Here is a 27,256-nt window from a genome sequence, read left to right as displayed (position 1 = left end):
AACTGTGGATTGGACGTCATTTTCCTTCTGCAGTTCTGGAAAAATTTTAAATCTCTAGATGGGACTTCCGGGATTTCTCTTTATTGAGGGCTTATTCTCTGCTTTAACACTCTTTTTGAGTGGAAGTTCAATAATACAACTCCACACTGGCAAGGACCATTTCTCCAGAAACAGCGCAGGCTCCTGAAACAACTTTAGCAGTGTCTGTAGGTGTAAAAATGTGAACTGGCACTAACGCGGTATCTATCTCATGCAACTACCTGATGCTGATTTGGAGCTTCATAAAAACATTCTGACTGACTCTCCTGTACTGCTTATTTCATACCCGATGAGTCTTTGGATCATCCCATTCAAACTTAAGACTTGTCTTACTCTTTCCAAAATGAGTGCTCTCTTGTGTTCGGAATTCAAGGCTACTGCTAAGAAGGAATCATTGTGGATTAGAAGAAGCAGGCCAAAAATTGGGAAGATAAACTAAGACAAAGCTTTTATTAGACATTTTTAAGGATTGCTATCTTTCAACCAGACAAGCATTTCTAGCAGTCAAAGGCTGAAAGATTCACTTTTAGTGAAGTCTGGCCCTTGCAGTGCTTGTATCTAACAGCTGCACTGTATAGCAAGAGCAAATTAAATTGATGTTCTGTTTTACTTCTGGTATAATACAAGTTGTTTATATTTCAGCAAGCTCCATCTGAAGTAACCGAGAAGGGTTAATTGCAGACCACTGACCTTAGCTAAACAAAATGTAAAGCTCCAAGTTTTGATGAGAAAGCTCAGTAAGCTATGAGCTAACTCTCCTTTATTGAATTTGTATTTGCAAGCTTAACAGCATGAGGAATGATAATCCAAGCAAATGAAAGTTTCCTTATGTCAGTAAAAAAAGCCAAGGACTGTTTGTGCCCTGTACTTCTCCCAAAGCATGATAATGTTTGCAAGCTAGTCATGCTATTTGGATCGTAGGCTTTGCTTAGCTAACACATCACTGCATGACAATAAATGAACACAGCATTGAAAATGTGCGTTTCATAATGAAAAGGCCTTCAGATGTTCTGGAGGGCAGGAGATTCTTCTGCTTTACATGGAGCATCCAGTACTTCCACTCAGTTTAACTATCAAGTTACTACGTATCATCTTGCTCCTCCTAACATAAATAGCAAAACACTCACTGACTTCTCCAGGGGTTAACTTCTCCAGGGGTTAAACAAGTCTATTACTTTTACTCTGTCTGGAGCAGGAATGGTTTGTTTTGATTTAGCAATCTGATTTTCTCTTACATTGGGTGTGCTTCAAAGTCACAGTAAGTAGCTAAGTTTGTCATGATCAAGTATGTATTTAAGCCAAAAAACCACTTTATCTAGGCTGCGCACAGAGTCAGGATGCAAAAACTGCCTTTCATTAGTAGCTCTGCACTTTTGTAATTCCAGTAGTTAAGCTAAGTGCATGACTGAAACTGCATGGTATGCCAGCTTCAATGAAACCGCTATTTTATTGTCCTAGTTTAGTTATCTTCAGCTCAGCTTACCCAAGTAACAGCAACATTTCATAAACCTATCAACACTTCCCTAATAAATACTTTCTTCTAACACAGAAGCTGCTGAAGCAAGCATGAGATGTTGGCTAGCTGATAGTGTTTGCTCTTATGCTCTACTAAACAGGAGAAAATAAACCAAAATTGGATTCTGGTATTGGATCTTCTGCACTTGTCCTCTATTTTTAAACAGACTGCAGTATTTTTAAGAGGAGAAAGAACTTGTTCTGTGAGTAGGCTCTGGGGTTTGCTGTTTTGTTGGTTAATAAAACACTCTACAAACACAACTTACGTGAGAAAGAAAAGATAAATTGTCAAGCAGGAAATAAATACAAAGAAAGCATTTTCTTTACTCATTTTTGGGCTCTCACTTCAGAACACAGATTTACTTTCCCCTCCCCCAAGTTAGTATCACCTTTAACAAAATGGTATGGTGAGGTACATTATCAGAAAGAAGTTTAAATAAAGTATCATCCAGATTCACTCAGCTATAAAGCCCAGATCTTTCTTTTCCCCCCTCTGCTGGGGAGTTTATTGGCAACCTCAATCTCTGATGATGACATATAAGCAGGAGGTTCATTTCAGATGTGTGTTGCTTTCTCCTAAACTTCATCATCTTTGATGAGTATATTTTAGCTATCTATTTTTTTGGTCAATATATCTACCCAAATCTGCAACAGCTTTTCAGGTAAGTGCAGGTAACAGTGTTGGGGAAGACATTTTTTGACTTATTCATGAACTCCTGCATCAAATAGATTTTCAGTTCCAGCAGTGACTCATTTGAAGTAGTTACTGCTGGCAACAGTGGCTGAGTAAACCGGTTATACGTGTAACCCTCTACTTCTTGGATGATTTTTAGTGATGCACTACAGATGACTCTTTTGCTCTGGCTTTGCTAGCTGACATTATCCGCATTCCTAATTCCTTTTTTCCTTCTCTTTCCTCCCCCTTCTTCTCCCTTTTAAATTTTTTCTTTTTTTCAGAGTCCTCTGCTGTAAAAGCATAGAGGAGGGCACCCATGACAACTGCAGATTGGATAAGCTTCCTCATTTAGATTGTTATTTAAAGTTCAACTTTCATGATTAGTCAAATGAATCAAAAAGATAATTGAGAGAGAGAGATTATGTGACGCAGACATTAGTCACTACTGCTGATAGTTGAGTATATGGTTTTGTATCACCAATACAAAATGTGTTGGTGTCAAGCTTGTATTCACTGGGCATTTGTGTGTAAGAAATGGTCTGGACCTAAGAGTGAATTTTCTCCTAGATTTTTCTGCCATGATTATCATCTTTCCATCTGTTTGTCATATCCCTCTGTGGCTTGAAAAAGGTGTAAGGAGAAGGTCACTCATTTTTTTCAGACCTTGTTCCTTTCAGTTTAGTCTGTTGCCATGTGCCTCTTAGTCACTGAGTGACAATGGCAATAACTCTCACCCCCAAACCCTCCTATTCCATTTAACTTATCAGTGTCTCTTAAGAGCTTTGTTCCTTTCTGGTTTGAAGGACAATGCATTATGCACTGCTGTAGTTTTGCACACCTGACTTCTCCTTGTGGTAATGAGATTCTGGAGTCAGAACCTCTAAAATCTGTTTGAGATCAAAAGCTTCAGTCCTCTGCATGATGGAGGAATTCTGTTTTGCAATTTCCTTTTTACATTTTTGTCTTTCAAGCTTTCAGGCTTGTTTTCAAACGCCAGTCACTACAGAATCACTAGTCTTGAGCTGCAGGCTTTCACTGATGGCCAATTGCTTTTTTTTGTGCTGTAACACTGTTACTGGCTCCTGGGGAAATAAACTCTGTAGGCATCCTGCTCTGTGTTTTGTGACTGGAGCACAATATGTAATTACTGTTACATAGCTTTTGCCCAAGCTTGTAGCCCCACACAAGTTCTGAAGGTTAGTGGTACTCTCAGCTCCAGGTACTTGTAAGCAAAGGTACAGCTTCTAGATACTAATGATATAATTGTTTTTTATAGGGAGCCTTGTGTCAAGGATGCAGAATATATCCCAGAACTGACTTAAGAAACCTGAGTAGGGAAAGCAAGTCTATTTTAGTATTGCTGTCTTTTTCAGGGTCCATCCTTTTGCTCTTTGCTATTGATGGAATGGAGCTATATGGGCTTACTACTGACTTTAGTGGCTAAAAGGGGACTTAAACAGCATTTTGACCAAAGAAAATTCTTCTTATGTGTTCAAGTGCAGGTGATCATGCATGTGTGCTCCCAACCTAGTGAGGAGCCTACCTTTTGTTATAACTACGAATCTGGGCCACTGAGAAACATTCATAGCACAAAGTCCAACATAGTCCTTGTCCTTCATAAACAGTTCCAGAAACTTTTTCTGGGCATCTTAATACTTAGAGGTCATACATGAATAAGAAGACCTATGTTAAACCCATCGTTTAAACTAATATTCACAAAGAAGCCTATAGGAGTGCCCTAACCACTGTCCAGTCCCTAAACTTCGTATCTGTCCCTGAAACTGGTCTGGATCCTCTCTTGTGGAATAGATTTCAGTCCTTCTAGGCTGGGAAAAGACCTGAATCTGAAGCTCACACCACCTGGGAGAATGCTCTGCACATTAAGTCACAGAACACTTCCTTTCTGTACAATAGCTTATATAGTGTGCAACGAAACACCATTTTCTTTAGAAGCTGCATATGTTAAAGAAATCAGTCCTGCTCAGTTACAAAGCTACCCAAAGCAGATGACTGAGTACCCTGGACAAATGGATACATCCACCTTGCAATCCTCATGCTTGTGAGGATTAACTAGGATATAAATAGGGTAAGGAGATGGGATAGGAAGTTGAGAGCTTCCTGTTCAGTGTTTGGCTTTTTTTTTTTTGCTTTTTTTTTTTTACTTTACTTGATGTACAGCAACCCTAGATACTTTGGTCTGTCTCTGGATCAGCACGGGGAAGTCCTAAGTAGTTGTTTTGGGTCTCCCCTATTATGACAGTATAGCATTTAATATAGGATTTTACATAAAGAAAATGTGCAGGGTTTTTTTGTAATTCAGAAACCATTCAACCACTAAAACATGTACACCAGATACTTTTAAAAACCTGGATGCAAAGTTATACAGTATAACACGCTTAATTGAAATCTTTTCCTTCCCACAAGAATACACTGATTTTTTGACACAATGATCACAGCTACTCATATGCTAGAAAACTCATAAAATCAGTTTGATTCTATCCCAAAGCATATATTAAATGTCAAAAGAATATACTGCTGCAAAGGATCTGGTTGCTTGCCACAATGGAAATGACTCAGCTAGCTTGTTTAAAGAATGATATTTTAATTGCTTTGTAGATCACAAACCTGCCAGCCTTGTAATTTACACTGCTGAAGAACAAGACGACATCTCTCCTTGGCAGACAACTTCTTCTTCTCTCCTAGTGCTGTATCAGCCAAATCTTTATACCTAGAAAAATCAGAAGTTGAGTTACTCTAATGTTGGCCTAGTTGACATCTTTGCAGAAATTGTCAGTTTTCCTTTGACTCTCAAATCTTTGATATCCGAACTGGAAACTTAGGATTCTGCTAAGGGTGAAGAAAACAAGAAGGTCAAACACTTTAAATCTTGTATATTATTAGACATGACCTTGGTTAATAACAGTGTGGGACAAGTGATGCCTAAAACCCAGATTTGCTTCCTGTCAGTTCTTTGGATGCCTCACTGAAAATCAATGCAGAAAGAATGCAAAGCCTCACCAACTGATTTCGTTGGTAGTGAACTGGGTCACTGAAAGGAGGAAGATATTTTTCCAGTATATGTCAAATGACATATGCCTATTAAGGAGTAATTCATAAGAGAGTGACCTTGATAAAGATGTTTTCCATCAGTCAGAAATAATTCTTCCTTCACTTTGAACAAAAAGTCTTATAGCAAAGAGACTTTAAGGAACTTGATCAGTTTACACTATTGGAAAGAAGATCAAGAGGAGACTTGACTATAGGATCAAGTACCTTCAAAGATAGAAAATGCTAGATATTAAAGGGCTCTGATGTACCAGATAAAAGAATAAATGTAGGAAACTTAAGTCATACAAAGTCAAATAAAGAATAAAATTCAAATTTTAACTGTGAACTTACGACAACATATTACTAAAGAAACTGATGAATTTTATAAATGTTGATGCTTCACATTATTACTATACTTTCTTGAAGGTACTCCTCAGTCTAGATCTGACTGCATGTAATGAGCCAGAATGCTTTTTCATTATAAAAAGCCAGTTTTTGAAAAAGAAAGGTTTTGCAAATGTGTAATTTTTACTAAACTCTCAATGAAACAAGGTGCGTGCTAACTAAATTTCCTGACATTTTAGTTACTCTGTTCCTTAACAGCTGAATTCACCTACAGCTCTGGTGCAACCCAAAACTGTGCTGTTCTGGGACCACTCACACAGACCATGGCAGGCAAAGCTGCAGGGCCAGAATGACTGATTCCGGGGACATCAATGGTCCCAGGAGCTGTAGCAGCCCTGGAGAAACATTTGCAGGCAAACTGCTCTAAGGCCAAATTACACCTAGACTTCCAGTTTCCTGGAGCCACACAGACCCTTGGTTATCTCAGCTCCTGCAGTCTGGAAATGTTCTTTGGTCTGATAGCAGTCCTGCTGAAGACTCCATGGCTAAGTCTATACTACTAAATGGAATATGAAAGGGATTATTTCTCTGGCATAGAAACCATCTGGCAAAAACCCAGCCCATTTATTAAGTATTCTGCTATGTTCTGTTAAACTCTGTCATCTTCCAACAGGGTACACTCTAAGCTGCCTTCTGGAACTGGTCGCTAGCCTGTCTTAATTCCCAAATTGTGCCCAGGAATTGTTGGGAGAAATGCTGGTTGGAAGGGGCCAAAACTTCACCAGAGATCCTTTTAGTTAGTCTAACACTCCAGATTAGCAGTAGAAAACTGTGCATCCTACTTTCCCAATAGCTGAACTAGCTGTATGGTCACAAAGATATTTGTTTCATGGACTGCTATTAAGGCTGGGGCCACCTCATTTCCATACTTGTATCAACTGGATTTTCTTAGAAATCATGGAGAATCAGAAGTGTTAGAGAGACAACTACTGGAAAGTTTAGCAACTGCTGACTGAAACAAAGATGATTCAGCATTGACTCACAATGCATGAAGAAGTAACTGTGAAAGTGGTCAGCCTGAAACTCACTCACAGCTGAAACCCAAAGAAATGTATTTCACTCCTGAAACAGAGCCAAATTAAAATTTAAAAGGTTGAAATTCTAAGTTTGGATCAGATTTACTTTAGATCCATGCAAATCACAGGACTCAAAACAAGGATAACCAAACATTCTTTACAATCTGTATTATGCAGGAGGCCAGACGATGATCCACTGTTTTCCCCCAGCTTTAGGAGTCTCTAAAATTCTACCACATTACCCTGGAAGTCTAGTCAGAGTTCACAATTCCTTCCAGCCATTAAAGCAACCCCTATCTTAGAAAAACAGGGTGGGCTAATGGTTGTGGTAGTAGAGAAAGAGCTATCTATGGAACTTTAATTCTGCCACAAACTTCCTCTGTGAACATAGCAAGTCATTTGGAAGATGACCTACCCTTTCTCTATGTTAGACACTGAAAAGTTACACTCCTAGCCTGAGTTTGTCATCTTGTTCTCAAGACAGTCTGTGAAGAGAGGTATTTCCACAGGGTGACTTGTCCTATGCATCCTAGGTATTTTTGTTAAAATGAGAAGAGATTGCCCTCTGGAGGTGCCTTTCTCCACTGATCACAGATGGACTCAGAAGAGAAGTCCAGGCTGGATGCTTGCATTCTGGGTGCCTGAGAGTAATCTCACCTTTAAGTCTGCTTGTCTGACTTACTCATCTGCAGAGTAACCAACAGAGGGACTAACAGAACTTTCTTATTTCTCCTATCTCGTTCAAATATACTGGCTATCTAAGCACCTAGGATGAAAAAGCACTTTAGGCCTGGTGTCATCATCTGCTATGTCAGATCCATCATTTTTATCTTGTATAAGGCTGCTTAAACAAAAACAACACAAAATTTGTAGCTATTTTTCAGCCAGAATGGTTCCCTGATTTGATTTTCAGCCCACTTGTGCAAACACCGCTGTTAACGCTAGGAAATTAATGGGAACGGGTAAGTGGGAATGAGCAGGCCACACCTGTTGGTGGCAGCCCAAATTTGTCCTGGACAAAAGTGGTGGTCTAATTGTAAGCTTATTTGATTTTTTTTACTTAATTTTAAACGAGTTAAAATATTTAAACTTTCTTCATTTTTTTTTCCTTTTGGGGAGATAACCAAACACTACAGCTTTGGCCTAGGCATTTTTTGTATTTTAAACTTGCTTCCTCATAAGTGCTACCTCAGTAAAACATTACGTTAAAAAGAAAACTAAACGACAATAAACTAAGATATAAAGAAAGAAATAAGAACCTGTGAGACATTATTATCAAAATGACATATCTTTAGTGTATCAGATACTTTCTACTGTGAACTGAGCTTGTGTTACCATGTAGACACAATAATTTAACGTCCTCTTAAATGTAACCCTTTCACGGTCACAAGAATAGCAAAAGAACTTATTATTTTTCAAATTTACTGTATCACAGAAAATAGTAACAAAAAATACTGAATTTATGGTGCAGGCTTGTGCAGATAAACTTGAGTTACTTGCAAACAACAGGGTTTGCTTCTGGGGAGATGTAATCTAGACAGTCTTTGAAACCTTCACTTACCAGAGAATTGCTCCCCTACCACTGCAGCCTTAGTTCGCTCGGAAGTGAATGAACAAACCCAGTTAAATACCAGGCTTCTTCTCACTGACATGTCGTACATTTTGCTCCAAGTAAATAATGCAGAGTGTACTTGTAAGGCTTTAGAGAGGATCCTGAGGAATCCAGTGAGCATACTCAGTGCCACCTTGCTAAAAAAAGTCTTTAATCAGGTTAAATACACTTCAGCTAAACTTGGATTGATGTGTTAGCTGTCTAGACTTAAGTCTTAAGAGTCAGTAGAATACACTATTCAGGTGTCATATACCCTACTGTAATATTGATGCTTAAAATAGTTCAGATTAATTGTGCACTGCAAGACCCCCATTTCTTTCCACCGAGTATAAAGATAGTCTATGCTCTTGGCTTCAGTACAGACATATAATATTAGACAAAGTGAATCTCTCTCCTACCCACGTCAAGAAGCTGGTAAGAAACAGTATTTCATGGCCTAGCCAGAGCAACTCACTCACTAAGGGATCCAAACCAAAATACAAACCAGGGAGATTTAAAGCGTTAAATTGAATCAACACCCCTCCACCGCCATGTCAAGACTAAGGCAGTGTTGATTAGGAAATAAATGCAAGACCTCTTCCAGTTGCAAGTTGAGACAGGGAACACTACCATCAGCGGGGCTCTCCCCAACGCCCCTCCACAGGAAATCAGTCTGAGAGAAGCTCCTTTTCCCCCAGTCTTCTCCTTAGCACCCTCCTTGTCCTAACTTGCCATTTTTTACACACCTAAACAGAAGAAAGACCTTTTGGCTAGACAGGCTAGCACTGTGAGCATGTACAGACTGGCCAGGATCCTCTGGTGTTGAAGAAGCTGTGCTCTGACCTCTCTTCCTTTACTTCTGAATGATGCTCTTTATCAGGGAGATTTTGTGTTTGTTTGGACTAGGTACTGCTGCCAATACCCTCAGGTAGCTCGTGAATATGGAAAACTCAGTTCTCTTGGGTCTTCACAGATAAGGATGTTATCTGATCATTTTCTCCCTCACTTCCCTAAGTGCACAGCTGACAAGATCCAGCAGGCTGTTTTTCCCTGAGATAGAATATTCTGCAGTTCAGGTTATGGCACAGTAACCCACAGTAATATTCTAAGGCTCAGCATGCTATTTGATTTACACAGAGTGTACACAAATAGGCTGTAGGGTTGTACTCTCAGTTCTGTCTGCACAGCAAATCTTTAAGCATTGGAATAAACACCACACACTCAATTTCAATAGCACATCAACATGATAGAAGATACTAATGGAAAGAACACAGCAAGTACAAAGGGCACAAAACCAAGCAGCTCCAAATCAACAGCTTAAACCACATAGATGTCTTTGAACTGAAGCCTCAGAAGTACTTTTTTTGTTTGGTTTGGTTTTGCTATTCTTTTTCACAGGTCTCCCTCTCACCTAGCTAAGAAAGAAAGATGAAAAATTACAAAGTCAGAGGTAGCTACTGACTGCAATCCAGTATCTTCACTAAGAGGACAGGTTCTAACACCACAACTCAAACCCTTCCTGAATGCAACTGCTTCTCTCCATGTCTTTGTTATTTAAAAAATAAAAATCACATATGACTGGCATGTAACTGCTTTATAAGAGTGCTAAGTAATGTAGTTTTAAGTTTTAAATATCCAAACACAGCTTATGCAAGGAAAAATAATCAGTTCTGCCAGTGTAATTCATTATGTTGCAGTTTCATTTTCTCTTTCTTTTGTTTACTACAAAGTGTTCTGTTTGGCAAGGTAAAATGACATAATTTAGTAAGATCTATTCAAAAGGTAGTGAATAAAAGGCAGCAATCAAAATTAACTTGTATCCTGTATTTCTGCTAGAAGATATGTAAAAATTGTCATCACAAAGGAGTAAAACCAGGTTGTGCTGTCTTGCTAAATTCTCTGTTTTCCCTTTCTAAACTTTCTCTTTTCTTCCTTTGACAACCAGGAACAGATTGATGTATTATTATGTCTGTGAAGTATGTGAAAGAGATGGACTTTGTTTGCAAAACTTGTCACTGTGCTCATAACTCAGGGTTTTTAGTTCTGTTTGTTTGGATCTGGGGAGGATGGGGAGAGTGGGTTAGGCATGGTTTGTATTTGAAAAATCTAGCAAGTGAGAGCTGAAATATCTAGAGGACCTATCTATTGAAGAGAGAAACATTTTTTTTCCAAGAAAAAAAAACAATGTCTGGAAAATTTTGAAGTAATAGAAACCTTATAAAAGTAGTCAGCAGCAAAGAATAGGATGGAATTTTGATTAATGTTATGTGTATATGAAGGATACATACTCATTCCACTTCCCTGTGTTATATTCTTTTTTTTTTCTTGAAGGAATAAACTAATTATTTTTGAAATATGAGGAACATGGGAAATTCCAGATAATTAGAAAAGGGGAAATAGATTATTATTGTTTTCAAAAAAAGAAAAGTGATTCTGCCAATCTCTGTACAATCTATGACATAACTATCTCATTATACAGCATAAATATTAACAACCAAAGCAGGTATTCAAAATTTTAGACAGAATAAATCTTTGGATGTGGAGAAGAAAAAGATGCCCTTATAAATAACAGACTACAGCAGATAAACAGACTGCATTTTGGGCTTCTTTTATAGGAGTACAAAAACATACTATAAGAAGACTATAAAGTTCACCTCTATATGAAACACATTTTGCACTGAGGCTGCTTCATACAGACTTACAGAACTAATTCAGATTGGTGTGGAGATGAATATGAAGTACAATTTGCCTGATAGGTTTGAAACAATAAGTAAGTATATATGGCAATGAACCAAAACTTCAGAGTACCTGCTTACCACACTAGTGTTAATTGTTTTAAATATCCTAATTGGTATCAAGCAACACAGGATTAAATGGCTAGACCTGCAGACCATTAAGAATTAAGGGAGAAAATAGAATTAAGAGTAATTTTGGGAAAACTGCAAGCAGTTTTATTCTCTCTGGGTTAATCTGGTACACAGACATTTGCTGATGGAAAGAAACCTTGAAAGCGATAACGCTAAAGCTGACCTTACAGCAAACTGACCAGGTATCATAGTTTTACCACAATGTTTTTGTATATGCCACTGGAAGCCAGAAACTTTTCAACTGATGAAACATTCTGATTTTCTACTTCAACAATTAAAAATTCACTTCCTATACAAATAGGTATAGGGGCATACATAGCATGCTTTAACATGTCTAGGGAAAAAGGAAAATATACTTAAGAGTGACATAAATGGTATGTACCTGGGATAAAAGAACAACATTAAGAAGTGGAAAAGACACAGAAAATCCTCAGAACAAAATTTTACAGTGACTTGCACATGGGTCAGCCACTGGCCCCATGTGGACCTCACTACAGACTTTTGAGGGAGGATCAGGGCTACGAAATCCACTGGATCAGAATACCATTGCATACGAAGTGGCTGTTTGGGACATTCTAATTTATACTGAGTAAAAAGTAAAATAAATTCCTCAGATAAAGATACTACTTTGTGATGGGTGATAGACAAATGAATTGGAAGGATTTATCTTTTTTGTTTCCTAGATTTTATGTTTTTGCATTAGGTTTTGCCACACTTAATCTTTTCTAGACATCTGAATTTCAATTTCTGGAGAGAAGAAATAACGAAGATATGTGTGTCTTAATCCTAGGATATTTATTCATATACTTCATGTAATTAAGCAGGGGCTTCCTCATCTCAGACAATGTGGCAGCAGAATAATAAATAGAATCTAAATTATAGTTCAGCTCTTGGGATTAGTGGATTCAGCTACGCAAATAAAGAATGAATTCACAACATCTGCTGAAGATTTGCATTACAATACTTTTGCATCATCTTACTTAAAGCTGACATTCTCATTCCATCTTGATAAAGCAATGTAAAAATATATTTATTTAAGAAATTGGCAAAAATGAGACATTAACTCAGAAATATGCTAGCATCAAACAGACAAGCAGCCCATTACACCAACATTTACCTCTAACTCTGTAAATGTTTACAATTACCTCCGGATAGGTAAGCCTTCTCCATAGCTAACTCCCTCTTCATGCTTGGGCACTCCACAAACATGCACACAGAGCAGTAAAATGCTTCACTGTATGCAAAATATATGGACTGTAGAACAAACTTAACTTTATCAACCTGCTAATTTGATTCTGTGTTAACACAGAGCTGATGTAGTATTGGTGTGTAATGAAGCTAGTTTCACTTCTCCACAGATGTAGCCATGTGAAAATAGGGTGTCAAAATTGGAAGTCCTCCTGCAAAACTAAAAGGTCTGAAATCACAGAAAATAAAAAGGTACCCTCTTTTTTTTAAGAGAGATCAGAATGAAGCAATGCCTGGGAGCAGGAGTCAAAAGGTGACTAAGCAGACGGGTAAATTTTTGCCCTCTCCTACCAGAGAGAAAAAACCTGCCCTGTGAGTCTGAGCCACATCTCACTACGTAGGAATTAGAAGATGTCTTACGCATCCCTTTCTTTAAGATCACACTACAAGACAAGAGTTTTGGTGATTGTCATGGTATTGTGCAGTCTGCCTCCAGGAAACCTGCTGCTGGGCCTCACCAGCAGGCCAAGATAGAAGGTCGTCCTCCTTCAAGGGGCACAGGACAAGGTCATGACTGCTGGTCTACTGATCTGCAGGCACAATGCTGGTCACGACATTACAAGGGTGAAATTATGAGGAAGCTCTGAAATGGTATTCAGAGAAGGACATGATTAGGCCCAGCTCCTGTCCCAGTGTTTGGAAGCCTGGAATCAGATGCCTGAAATAAATGCAAACAGGTGGTGTGAAGCAAAGTGACTTTTGATTTTTTCTGAAAAATACACAAGGCCTTTGCAGAAACATGATGTGGTACTGAGTTGAAACACCAAAGTGGGCTTATACACTTTCCGACCTGGTCTCCTAGAGGGGTTGCTACTTCATTGGCTCATTGTTTGCCAAGAAAGCACTTCCCAGCTCATTCGGAAATATACCCAGATAGACATATATGACAGAAGCAGAAAGCAAAGCCAGAGTAAAATGGAAAATTTTATATTAAAGGGAAACAGGATTGAATTTGATGTTCCACCTAGATGATGCTTTATTTCTTCCTTGCTTTTTTTTTTTCTCTTCTGTACAACTTTGACTTAGCCAAAGAGGAATGGAAATACATAAAATCCTTCCCACAGTGCTCACTAGTAGCTCAGATAAGGTGTACTGGGATCATGGGGAAGGTTTTTAGGACCTTCTTAAACCATACAGGCAAAATAGCTTCTCTGGAAGATCATCTCTCTACTCTTTTCTGTGGGAGCTTCCCTTGTGCCCTCTGAACCCTGTGAGTAGTATCAGTCTGGGTAACAGGGGTTCTCCTGGCTCTGAATTGTATAATGGTTATACAAACTGTACACAAACAACATTTTTCAAGATAGGCTAAGGCCATCCCCTTGGCATACTGTATCAATACTGGACCAGATTCTGCTCTCATTTACCGTGGAGTACAGCAGGAGTAATTCTGCTAAAGCTCATGATGTTAAATTAATCCCACGTTGGTCTAAGAAAAAAAGCAAAGTAAGATCCAGTGATTAGGATACATAAAAGGATTTTACATGCACGCTTGCTTAGGATTTTGTGTTTGCTCTCAGATGTCACCAGTATTAACTGCCTACTATTATTCAGTCTGACTAGGAAATCTAGCTTTAGGAAGTCTCATTCCACGTTCTTCTGCTGAAGATTAAATGGTTGTAAAGAATATCAAGATGTGGATAAGGAGAAAAAGGGTGCCATGAATGTCTGAGTTGAATGGAAAGAATTTAACAGCTGCAGAATCACAGAAAGAAAAAACAGCAGGAGGGTCACAGTCACTTTCGAGTGTGGGGCAGCTGGACTGCATTTATACAAGTCCTATGAGCAGGAAAAAAAAAAGCAGTTAAGAGCAACTAATTATATTTTTCCAGGCACTGAAACCACACAGTTATATTTAATTAATCAATGAATACAAAGAATTATTTTAAAACTATACAGTAAAATTAATCTATCCATGTGACAATTTGCACCTTAATTAGATAATTCAAAGTTCCTGCACGGTGCCATTAGCATAAACTAATGTGTTACATAGTTACTTCTTTAAAATGTTTATTTTAAAGATAGGCTGTTTGTATTAATTTAAGTGGTCTATTATTTTAAAAGGCATTTCCTTAAAAGGGTTTCAATGTACAAGGATTAGTGAAGAGATCAGTGGTTGATAACAATTTCTTTTAACGGGTTTATTTCTATGGCAGGCATTTAACTGAACTTCTTACTACCATATATATAAATCTATGTCCATTATCTTTGTCATTATGTGGTGTCAGCAAATTATGAAGTACTCAATTATTTTCATTGAAACATCAAGTTTCTGAAATCATTTAATGTAATTAGCTACTTGTTATAGGCACACAGAACTCAGCTTGTGAGATATGGGTCAAGAACTTTCAATATTCTTATTCATACACAAATATAATTTTATCTGTTTTTATAATCCAGGCTTTTAGATGGAATCCAGTACTGTGATAGGTATTTTAGTACTCTGTGAGAACATTTCTCCATGTTTAGAAATAGCACAAGCTTTTAAATTCACAGATGTAAACTATGCATAGATATTATAAGGATATCATAGAGTAGCAGGGACATTTAGTGATTTAATAAATGTTTAGTTAACGCTGAGGGATAAGAAAAGTCAAATGCTAGTGGAAACTGAATGTCAGTCCAGAGGTACCAAGGGTGGCACTTAACTCTGGAAATGAAATAAACATTTTAAAATTTCACAGATCCTTCCTTAAGTTAAAATAAGGAAAACCACTGGAACTGCTGAAAAAGTTCATCCAGAATTATGGTTATATGTGCCCAATAGATTTTTCATTGCCTAAGAAAACGAACATAGCTAGGAAAAAAAAGGTGGAAGAAAAAAGGCAGAAAAATACCCTGCATATGCCTAGTAGTGGAGGGAGAACAATACCTTGAGATTCTCTTTGAAACAGCCTGAAAGCCAGGACATTCTCTCTTGCATGGAACAACAAACTCCCTGTAAGAAGCTCCGCTGACTAAGTTTTATACATTCTATACTAAATGTAATATAAATAATGCTGGAAGATTATTCAGATTGCACACCAAACGTTTGGAAGTTAGGAACTGCCAGACTTAAAACTGACCATGCCACCTTTATTTCCCTGTATCTGTCTATTTTATTACCTAATCACATCCCCCAGCTCAAGGGACCCCTTTTCATGTCAGTCCTGCAGAACTCTAAGTACAGGACAGACATGAATAATTCAACTGACTTCAGCGGAATGACATAATAGTTTACACTCATTTATAATCGCTTTAGCAACTGAGGGTTGCATTACAAAACTCAGAAGATGCCAAGCAAACAATGCTGATGCTTATTTTTGCCTTCTAAATATAAAGCTAGATGTCTGACCAGCCACTGAAAACTCCAGTCAAAAAAGAAACTTTATTTTCTCTTATACTCATTTGTGTGCTGTCAGTAAGCCCCAGAAACACCATCAGCTTTATCATTCTCACAGTCTAACACTGTGACATGTAACATAAGGACTGGTATTTTGCATGTACAATACTACTCATTCTGTGGGCTAGAGAACTGATGATACCATGGTAAAACTTCAAAAGCTGCTTCTGTTTCAACTCCAAAATGTTGTTCTCTGATTTTGTTGGAGCTTTTTACAAACCAGTTCTGTCCCTTGCCATAGATGGGAGCTAGACTGAGGCTGTGAAATACCTGCAAAAATGGATAAACCTAAAATAAGTCAATTGAATCACATCCTAAAAGTGACCTTTTTTCTCTATACACTGTAAATTAAGTCCAGGATTATTAGGTGAGTCACCATAGCCATCTGAAGTTACCTAGTCCATTTCTTGCCTTTTGAGTATTAAAGAGGACCTGAGGGAAAAATGGGAGAAAACAAGCTAAACAGCTACAAAGAAACAACCCCAAAGGGGGTAGAACAGAACAGTCTATCTACACTTAAAGAGTATGTGTAACATACAGAGCTATTCAGTTTGTTCATAACATGAATAGGCCAAATACTATCACTACACTATCACATTGTACAAATACATTTCAAATGGCCTGTAGCCTCTAAGACGGTCCCAAATACCTACCTACACCTAGGCAACTCCCCAGGTGATGTACACCAATGCTAATACACATGGCTTGCCAGGGAGAATGCCAGCGCACTCTGAGTTCTGGTCATCTCTTGCAGCATAATCAATTCCCTATCAGCAAGCTTTTACAAGGGATTAGTAATCTAGAATAGTTCTGAGACTGTTGTAAATGATTCCAAACCAGGCCCCACTATCAGAAAGGTTGATAGAGGAAATTAAAAAAAAAAAAAAGCTGCAGGAAGAAGGAAGAGGCGACGTATAGAGTGATGGCATTTGTCTTCCCAAGTAACTGTTAGGCGTGATGGAGCCCTGCTTTCCTGGAAATGGCTAAACAGCTGCCTGCCGATGGGAAGTAGAGAATGAATTCTTTATTTTTCATCACTTGCACACACAGATTTGCTTTCCCTATTAAACTGTCTTTAGGTCAACCCACAAGTTTTGTAACTTTTGCCTGTCCAATTCTCTCCCCCACCCCACTGTGGAGGAATGAGTGAGCAGTTGTGTGGGGCTGAGCTGCCCACTGGGGTTAACCCACAACTCTTCTTTATAGAATGTGATGATTATACAGTCATTTTAAAAATCATGGTTTTAAACTTTGGAGATGACCTTCATTCTTCACAGGAAATTAAGTCATTACCAAGTTTATGAATTTGGGTTTAAGGTGCCCTCAAAACTGATGACTTCAAAATACTTCATTTATTCACCTTTTCTTGCATTCTAAAAGAAAGACAAACAAAAATGATTACCCTCAATCAGAAATATCACTTCCAGCTCTAGGTCTGAAGCAACAAACTACACAACAGCGAGATTGCCTTTTGGTATAAATTGGTATCATTACATCTACTTTAATGGAATATTGCTTGTTAACACCAGTCAGATTACGTCTTGCTCTCCTTGCAAAGATTTAAGGTACCATGGCACATATCAATGCAGTGCTGTAGGATAAGACTGATGACATTATTGTAGAGTAGACAATAAAGCTGAAAGGGCCAGTGTGATGACCTATCACTTTGTGATCTATTCAGTATATCATTCTCAGTAATGCCCTGCCTACCTTGCTCATGAGACTCTGAAATGAGTCTGCTGCACTTTTTGAATTCACAAATGATGTAAGATATTCTAACTTCCCTGCTTTCAAGAGCAAAAAAAGGAGAGAGGAAAGACAGAGAAAAAAAAATGAACACAAAAGCTTCTGGGCAAGGGGAGTTCAGATATGCAATGATGAGTCCCACAGAAGAGTCACAAACATAAACAACACATCTGTGCAATACAGCATCAGCTAATAGTACGAAGTTGATCAAAAGATTACAATAGTTATTCATAATGGCGCTATGACATTATTTAACAAAGCAATGATATTAGCATGAACATAAACTTTCCTGAGGAAAAAAGGTATCTCTTGAGAATGATCTCCAAGCAAAGTCAATTGTCTGGATGAGTTAGGAACAATTCAGTGCTCTGAAGTCATTTTTGATCTGAAGTCCACTACTGGAGCATTTCAGTATGAATGAACGCTGTCCTGAGTAGAACTGCAGGTTTCAGGATCTGCAGTTAAGTGTAACTTCTAAGAAGAGTTTCATCTAAGAAGAACTTCATACTGCAATCAGAGGAAGACCTGTAATTAGAACAGGCTTCAAACATATTTGTTTCCGTCTCCTTGCTATGATTACCATAAGAATCCATTATTGTGTTCCATATCTTCCTTCCTACAATTTCCTATTAAAATGGTTTTTTTGCCATCTTTTTAAGTTACTTTAAAACAAAAATTCATCAGAATATTAACTCTTTTTAACATTCTATTTTCAAAACATTAAAATCTTAAGGGATTCTTTAATTGACTCAATACAGCTTACGTGTTGTAATTTTAACATGCTATGTTCATATAGGAGAATAAGGCTAGCCAATGAAAAGGAGGGAGAAGGAGAAGAAGAGGAAGAGGAAGAGGAGGAGAAGGAAGGAGGAGAGGAAGAGGAGGAAGAGGAGGGAGAGGAAGAAGACGAAGATGAAAAAGAAGATGGTCTGATACTGTACCTCCAAATCTGCACTTGACACTGTCTTACCAGTTAGCACAAACAAATACTTATAATCTAAGCTGCATGTCTGCATATGCACAGGTAAAACTAAAGATTAGACTGATGCAATTTAAGCCATTTTTAAAGAGAATTGGAAATGGTAAATCATAACATTGTATTGACTTATTTCTTCTTGCAACAACACTGTAAGAGAGGTCTCTACATACAGCCTTCATGTTCTCTTTCACTGTATAAAATTTTCTCTGCTGTTCCTTGAGCAGCAACAGAAGGCAGGATAGGAGCTCCACGACAGAAAACACAAGACTGAGTTGAAAGAGTTAAACCTGGAAAAGATAGTCTAGAAACCTGAGAGACAGTAATGAATTCCAAGAAACACTCAAAAAGCGCAGAAATAAAGACAAGGAATAGCACACTAGCAGACAATTATTTGGGCTTTCTGAACAACTTGTTTTTTCTCATAGAAATCCTGCAATTCTCATCAGCTAAGTGAAAGGCTTAATTTGCTTCAGTTCACGTAATCCACAGAGGTTGTCCTGAGGTCCAACAGCCCTGAAGGTTTGCCACAAACTGGCAGAGAAGGCTAACACCGATGTCTTATTTCAGGATCTGTGCAACTGGACGCTGAAGTCTCCATTGCTAAGCAGTGTCCCAGACACAAGAAATATGTGTGCCATGTGAACCTCAATCTCTAAGGCCATAGTCTATAAATTCTCCCTTGACCACGGAAACTAAAACACAAGCAGAGCAAAGCACTGGGTATAGTTCAGCAACATGGTGAACCACATTAAGAAGAGAGGAAAAATTAATTTTAATTCCTAATCCAATTTACAAACACTAATCGTAAAGGAGTGTTTGTAGAGGAGGATGGTACCAAAATAAAATTGTTCAGGATGAATAAAAGAGAGCATCTTATTGCCTCATTTTTACCTGGACATACCTGAACAGCTGTATTCTTGTACTTCACTGAGCAAGAAATATAAGCTCACCTCATTACTCTAGATGGGTCCTTGATGACTATCACTGTTATTAAAAATTTATATTCCAAATGGCTTTTACATGTCTTCCTTGAGCACCAAGTGAGGTGAATGACACGAAAGTCAGCCAGGATCTATTTTATTAATTGATGCAAAGAGATTAGGTTCTAGATATTAAGCTTGTACAACCAGGCTCTGTCTGTGCCCCAGAGAGTTTCTGAGCCCTATTGTTCTACACTGGTAATAAAGCACACACTGATACTTAACCTTTTTGCCATTGCACCGAATACCAAAACCAACAAATTACTACATACCTACTAAAGTGCTTTTTGGGTATCTTGGGTGGAATTATCCTCATTTTAAATAAGATATCAAAATGCTAAATGCTGGAAAGAAACAGCGATCTGCAGATAGTTCCTAATTTCATGGTTATTCTACTGTTTTCTTTCTTCCAGGAAAAGGATATTTGAGGATACTTTACCTATGCATACAATTTAGGCTGCAAATTGGAAACTTTGAACTCTTCACAACATTGTTTGGTGCCACTGCCTTGACTTCAAAGCAAAGCTAGAATTTCAAAATCTAGCCCACAGAGAACAATTCTGAAGATATTAATGCAAAATATATGGGTAAACTTTTCCAGGAGTCTAAAACACGTGTTACACAAGGCTTTCTATTTTAAAGATAAGGTAAGAACTGATTTCTGTCTCTCTACTCAAAGAGCTTTAGAAATTGACCCAGCACTGCAGGCAAATTCAGCAGAAACACTGCAGCTGGCAAATCCACCGAAATCACATATATCATTTCAAAATTATATTGGTGCTGCCTGTTTTTACAGCATTTAATAGCATCTGACCTTATTAATTCCCATTTTTATTGTATATTCATTGACAGTAACTGTCACAGCTTCCACTTAGGAACCAGAATTTCCACAAGATTTCTCTTCTGATGAACGAACTTTGGTGACTGACGGGATCACCTAGCAGCTGTCAACTTTCACTTTGATAATACAGAAGCAGAATCAGTAAATCCAAAAAGGACAGCAACAGAAATAATGATTAAGCTTTGTAGCCCAGGAAGAAGTGCTCTTGTGAAATATGACCTTTCCTTAGCTACTGTCTTTCTTTAGCCATCGTAAGAGTTCAAACGTGACTCATAAATATATGCTAGTGACCAGTCATATTAATCCCTGATTAGCTATTAATAGAAATTTATTCAAATTCATCCAATTAAGAAAGCAATGGTACTGTCTGTATTACTGAGAGAATACCATGGTTTTCTGATATTCTATCCCTTCACCACAAAGGCCCCTAATTCAAACATTCTGTCTTCTTTATTAGCCAGCCAAAACAAGGTTTTTAATTTTTTCATTCATTAATTTTTTTAACTCTGACTACATTACCTATATGATAAAGAAGACCCTAAAAGTAAATGCTCCAAACTGCAGGCAGGGTGGAGGAGGGTAGCAATTCAGTGTCTTTTGGGAATTCAAGTTGGGATCCAGGCTACAAATTCTCTTTGATTTTGCACAGTGCTTTCAGACCTACCATTAATATACTTTACTTCTCAAGCCAGGTAAGCCCAGGAGAACTGCATAGTACATTCAGCTCTAGAAAAACAAGATTTCCTTGCATCACTACTATAAAACACTTTGCAGCTGAGCTAAGCCGAACTGTGAACCACACAGCTGCATTCACTAAAACTCAGCCCACCAGAAAGACTCCAAGACACAAACTGAAGGTGAAAATCTGTCCTGGTTTCAGCCAGTACAGTGCTATGTTTTGAGTTCAGTATGAGAGGAATGTTGATAACGCTGATGTTTTCAGTTGCTGGTAATTAGTGTTTAGTCTAAAGTCAAGGATTTTTCAGCTTCTCATGTCCAGCCAGCAAGAAAGCTGGAGGGGCACAAGAAGCTGGGACGGGACACAGCCAGGGCAGCTGACCCAAACTGGCCAACGCGGTATTCCATACCATGGGACGTCATGTCCAGTATATAAACTGGGGGGAGTGGGGGCAGGAGGATCGCCACTCGGAGATTAACTGGGCATTGATTGGCAGGTGGTGAGCAATTGCACTGCGCATCATTTGTATATTCCAATCCTTTTATTATTACTGCTGTCATTTTATTAGTGTTATCATTATTAGTTTCTTCTTTTCTGTTCTGTTAAACCATTCTTATCTCAACCCACGAGTTTTACTTCTTCTCCCAATTTTCTCCCCCATCCCACTGGATGGGGGTGAAGTGAGTGAGCGGCTGCACGGTGCTTAGTTGCTGGCTGGGGTTAAACCACGACAAAATCTTAGTTATGGGTAAACCTCTCACAGGCATGCATCTGGGGATACATTTTGCTACCTCTAAGTCCTGTCATTCTTGGATTGACAGTTCATAGGGTCACACTTAACACCCATAGCAGGTTATGTTGTGTTTTACATCTGCAGGCCTATTTTTCCCCCTTTGGGGCCACATGGTCAAATTGTTCATTAGCATGACTCGAAAGGGGAGGAAACCTTCCTCTTCAAAAGAGAAAACCTACGTGAAAATCAAGAGTCCTTACTAGTATTTAGTATTTACAAACAAGGACACAGCAGAGCATGACAGGATAAAGCAAAAATGACTTGTATTTCTATTTCTTATAAACATACAAGAAAAAATGAAGGTGTAGGCAAATTTCATTATTCTCATTAAGAGATGGAAACTGTCTATTTTTTCTTTCTTGCTCTGTGTTTTTTCTGTTGTCAGCTGTCTCCCCAGAGTAATGGGCAGTAATTCCTTTGCCCCTTGGGGCAAGCCATGGGGAGGCTAAACTTTTTCAGCCCAGTAAGAGCACTTGGTAAGAACATTCACTTGTTTACAGCTTCCTACAGTGAATAAAGAAGAATTCCTTCATCTCTCCCTGTGTTTTGTTTCCTGATTTTTCTGCCCCCTGCACCTCAGCATAATCAGAATAATATTAAACAGATACACTTATTCCACACTAAAAAAAAAAAAAAAAAAAGATGAAAAGGTAAAATAAAAGACCATCATCCTCATTCACTGTGACAGAGCTGTATTTTATCCCTGGGCTTCTGAGTATGATGGCTCCTTCCAGATATGAAAATAACACAGAAAGTGGAGGCCGTATCAGTTGGCACATGTTTCTGTGCTGGAAGGTAATAAGCAAGCCTTCATTGTCTTTCAGATCCTACTCCTGCTCACGATCATTCCTTAATTATAAGGTTTTAACTAAGCCTCTAACTATCCATCTCTATCTAGAGCAATAGTTTTTCTGTTTGTTTTTTTTCTTTTCTTCTTCGTTCCAGGATAGCTCAGAATGGAGTCTGTTCATATACACCCCAGTATCATTGTGGCCTGTTGTGATCACTATTTGTCATAATTGACATTTTATATTTTACTTGTTTGTATGGTATTTGTATTGGTTTGGAATTGAGGGACTTTAAGTAAAATTCAAGCTGATATAATTTTTTCTCTCTTTTGCAGCTTGAAGAATAATAACCAGTACCTCAGAGAGACAGGTTCAGACTCTTGTGCAGCATCCTGACTGTTCTGCAAGAAGCAGCTCTTGGAAAGCCATTGCACTCAGTAGCTCAGTGCCTGTGCTCAAAATCTGCCCGAATGCATGCCAGTGCAACCACTGCTGCCCATGTAGGGGCTGGAAATCACAGACCATTCTGAACCATGCAGAAGAAGTAGAAAAGCCACAGTGAAGGAAAAATAATTGCAGAAATAGAGAAGATGCTATTTTCCCTAGTATTAGAACACTAAAAATACCAGTTTGACGCCAAAGGAAATAAAAAATTGGAAGATGAGAAAGTCTATCAACTCCAGGATTATAAGCATGTATGGAAATCTCACAAAATCATTTCTCATTCCAATCAATGAATAGCAGGACAAGACCAGAGTTAGGCTGAACAGCCAAAAAAGCAAATCCAGTTTACAAGAACATAGCGAGAACTAATTATTCGGTTTCCAAAACCATCCTGTCCAGTCACTGAGGCAATACAGGGACGTAGTACAAGTGACAGTTTTTTAGACGACTTTTGAAAAGGTAGCTCATAATCTCTGAATTCAATAATTCTTTACTCTTTATCTGTAGTCTGTTGGCTAAAAAATACAGCATTAAGGATAAACAGCACTTTTCAACTACAATCCAATACTATCTTTTCTGCTTTAAAATTTCATACTTTTCAGGCAGTAACAGAAGAAATAGCTACACGCTTACACTATTTGAAATGAAAAGAATTATCCACATACAGTGAATGTGAATATGAAGGTTAACTGGTCATGGTGAGTAAAGTGAAGAATTTGCATATTCTGCTGTTCAAAGTAAGATAAGCTTTGGCCTGTGTGACAGGAATGGCTACTGTTAAAGCCTTATAATGCTGATGGTTTCTTTCAGTACTGCTAGGCCAAGAGCTCGCTCTGTGTTCCTATTTGTACATAGACTGAAAAATCATTAGTGTCAAGAGATGTATGCAGAGTGATTATTGCTAACTTCTGAGTAGGTTCAACATATATTCACAGGTAATATTGTAGAATGGACTTCATTTTCAGTGACACCATGCTAGCCCCACCATTGTTTAATTCATTGTATGTATAATAACAAAATTATTAGGACCTGGTGCAAATAGGTAAAAGGACAGGGGCTCAGGTGCAAGGAACCTATAAAGATAATTTATTGTGGAGGAAAAGGGATAAAGATAGACAGTAACAAAACTAGAACACTTTAAAATAATAGCATGAATGTTGCTGGCATAATATTGTTGGGTTTTGTTGCTATTCTGTTTTCCTATCATTACTGCAAATAAACATTTATTGTGAGGCACCGGATGACCTCTAGACTTTTCGGTAAAAATTTGTCTTTGGGATGTACTTGAAGGAGTGGAAGAAAAAGACTGAAATTGTATTTGAGTCTTCAAACATTCTTTTAGTAATATTTTTCAATAAAGTTTCTCCAAAAAAGACAACGTGCCAGACTCATGCCTATACTGTTAGAGTGAACATGCGTGGTACCTTTCTCTGGCACTGAAGCCAACTGAATAAAATGACCTTTGCTCATATGGTTACTCTCTTTTATCCTCCAAAAGAGAGTAGCTACCTCCACACTGCCCACCAGGAGTGGTCTCAGGCCTGTGCTAACCCCCAATCTGTACCTGGGAATTGCAGTGACAACAGCTAGGTGGCGAGGACCAAATCCCTGTCAGGAAACACTGTGAGGATTTAATAGTAGAAAAGATTGTGTGTTTATGCTCATGTAATAGTCCCTTGAAGTGTTGAATTCAGTAGTATAGAAACGGCTATTTAGAGATTGACCCTACCACTTCCGACCATGAAAGCAGCCTGCTTTTGCAAATCTCCCATTATCTGCATCTTCTCCTCAACCTGCCTGCACTTCTGGATTCATGCTGCAGCATGAATATTGTGCTAGGACAGAGCTGGCTTACCTTTGAAACACATGGGATTATAAACTCCTATACTCCTGCACTTTTTGAATATTTACAGAATTGCCAGAGAGAATATGATCCTGTCCAAGCAATAATTTAACATCCACAACTTTTTCAAGAAAGCAACTGAAAGTTTAGATGTATGTAAGCAGCTGGTATTCCCATGCTGGTTTGCAGGAGAGAATATATAGGCCAGATCATGACTGCTCGATGTATCCATCAAGGAGTAGAACATGCAGAGAGAGTAACGTGTGTTGAGTGCATGAGGCTGCTAACCAAACATCTCTTGGACAAGATGGTGCTCTTTCTTTGCTGAAGCATTTAAGAATGTAAGTGAGCCAAAACCCTAAAACTGAACTGGGGATGGGGGAAAAGTGTTTTCCTTCAGCCAGAAGCGGTGATGCATATCCTTTTGTCTTTTCGCATTAATTCAAAATTTCACTCATTTCTAACAACAATAATAAAAATGGAATTGTGGTACGAGCATTAATAACTCATCACCATACAGAAACAAATTCTAGCATATGAAATACAAATACTGAACCATGACACCTACACCGATAAACTTGAAAAATTAGACTATTTCTCCTTCTGCCTTTTAATTACCCGGAGACAACATGCAATATTTGTATTTATAAATTGTATAAAACCATGAATTATAAAAATATAACTATTCTATGAAGTTGCATTTTTTAAATTGAATACATTTTGCTGATGATCTTTACAAATATATTTCCACAAAGTTCATGACGCCTTCAATTAAAAAATAACAAGCCTACACCCCTTACTGAAGACATAATTTTTCTCTGAAGAAAGTCTGAAAGACTCATCAGCAAAACAACACTGCAAGCACTACCAGAACATGACAGAAAGCTTTGTACCATAGCTAAGAAAAGGTTTTTATGAAACTTGAAAGAATTTACCTTGACAAGAAGTCTGTGAAAGAGAGACGTATTGGATATCCATGTCGTATGATTTTGACCATGTCTAGGACGCCAATATACTGCAGTTGAGCAGACACATAAAAATCGTCAAAAGTATCTGGCAACTTGGAGTTATTAGGCTTTATACAATGAACAGAATGTGGCGTGCAGTTCTGCAGCTTCCCAATAATATCTGAGAGTGACTTCTGTGGGAAAAAAAATCAGTTATCAATTATTATTGTGCAGCAAAGGGAACTCCTCAACACATACGCTCTTCCTAACTTTTTAACATCATTTTCTCAAACAGCTTGACCTGGCCATGCAAGTGGCTTTCTCAAGCATATGATTTTTCTTTTCTTTCTTCCATTACAATCTGTAGAGACTAATCCTGCCTTTAAAATTTGGGGGGGGGGGGTGGGGGGGTGGTGGTGGTGATAAATTTCTGCCCGGGAGATGTTCACTAACCCTGAGCTGTATTGCCACGGTGGTTGGGCCACCTCGTTCCAGTCTCTGAAGAAATGAGGATGTTCCTTTCTTTTTCAGTAGCTGTTGGGGAGAAAAGCACGCACACAAGAACTTTAACTCAAGATGAGCAGTAAACCTTCATTTTCATTGTTACACAATTGACTAACAAAGGCAAACATTTATACAAATAGTATGTCACAGACAATGATTTGAGTTTCAGAAAGAATTGGGAAAGTGGATAAATATCCTCAAGTATCTGCAGAGCCATGACTGGCAAGCAAGTTTAGATTTCAAAAGCAGCTGTATACTGTTGGAAAGATAAAATACCTTTTCCAAATAACTGGGCAAAGCAATTTGACCTGGAACTCTATTGCAGAAGCAGGACTTGTGCAGTTAGTATCCCATACAGTCTGCCTATAAGTAGCATAATTCTGTAACTCTCTGAAAAGGTTCCTTATGTCTTTGGCAGATGCTTAAGTGAGTAAATGTAAGCACAGATCATTAAAAAAACCTTGAAGGCAAAACAATAGTATTAGTATTAAAAAAAACCTTCTTTCTTCTTCCTACACATGTGAATGCAGTTAACCTGGTTTTCTTTCTTTTTTAACCCATTTTCACCCATTCTAGACATAAATTATCAGTAACTTCATGGCTCATTAGAACCAATGTTATCCTATACATCAGGGTTGGGTAAAAAATTTATTTTTTACTGTTCTACTTCCTATCTTAGAGACTAAAATGGCAATAATCATCCTAAAAGTGGCCCCAGAAATTAGGGGTTTTATTAAACTTTCTACAGGAAGGCTGGCAAAATCATTGCATTCCAGGATTTGGCCAAGCTCTAGATTCAAACCTCTGTATCAACGACAGCCTTTTCACCTCTGACTTTTCCATTGCCCTTCTCCAGTCCACTTATCCCCTAAAACTCCCCTTCTATCAAGTCAGCATGTTCTGGCCTACTCCTGTCTTTTTCCAGTTG

General features: G+C 38.2%; 1 protein-coding gene and 1 long non-coding RNA gene across 2 annotated transcripts in view; one reads left to right on the top strand and one right to left on the bottom strand.

Annotated features, from left to right (window-relative positions):
• Window positions 1-27,256, bottom strand: part of MYO16 (myosin XVI) — a 384,622-nt gene that overhangs the window by 59,763 nt on the left and 297,603 nt on the right. The window contains exons 26-28 of the mRNA XM_075057405.1: window positions 26,278-26,358; window positions 25,813-26,018; window positions 4,856-4,958 (exon numbers count right to left, since the gene is read on the bottom strand). Coding sequence (XP_074913506.1) covers window positions 4,856-4,958; window positions 25,813-26,018; window positions 26,278-26,358 — 390 coding nt within the window. The remainder of the gene's footprint in view (window positions 1-4,855; window positions 4,959-25,812; window positions 26,019-26,277; window positions 26,359-27,256) is intronic.
• Window positions 1,173-24,323, top strand: LOC142044697 (uncharacterized). The gene is made up of 4 exons (XR_012654397.1): window positions 1,173-1,297; window positions 18,327-18,554; window positions 19,903-20,136; window positions 22,926-24,323. It is a non-coding gene; the product is annotated as an uncharacterized LOC142044697 (long non-coding RNA).

This window comes from Buteo buteo, chromosome 25, assembly GCF_964188355.1.
Source record: "Buteo buteo chromosome 25, bButBut1.hap1.1, whole genome shotgun sequence".
Lineage (NCBI taxonomy): Eukaryota > Metazoa > Chordata > Aves > Accipitriformes > Accipitridae > Buteo > Buteo buteo.
Note: the sequence above shows the minus strand (reverse complement) of the source record. Positions and strands in the feature narration are given on the sequence as shown.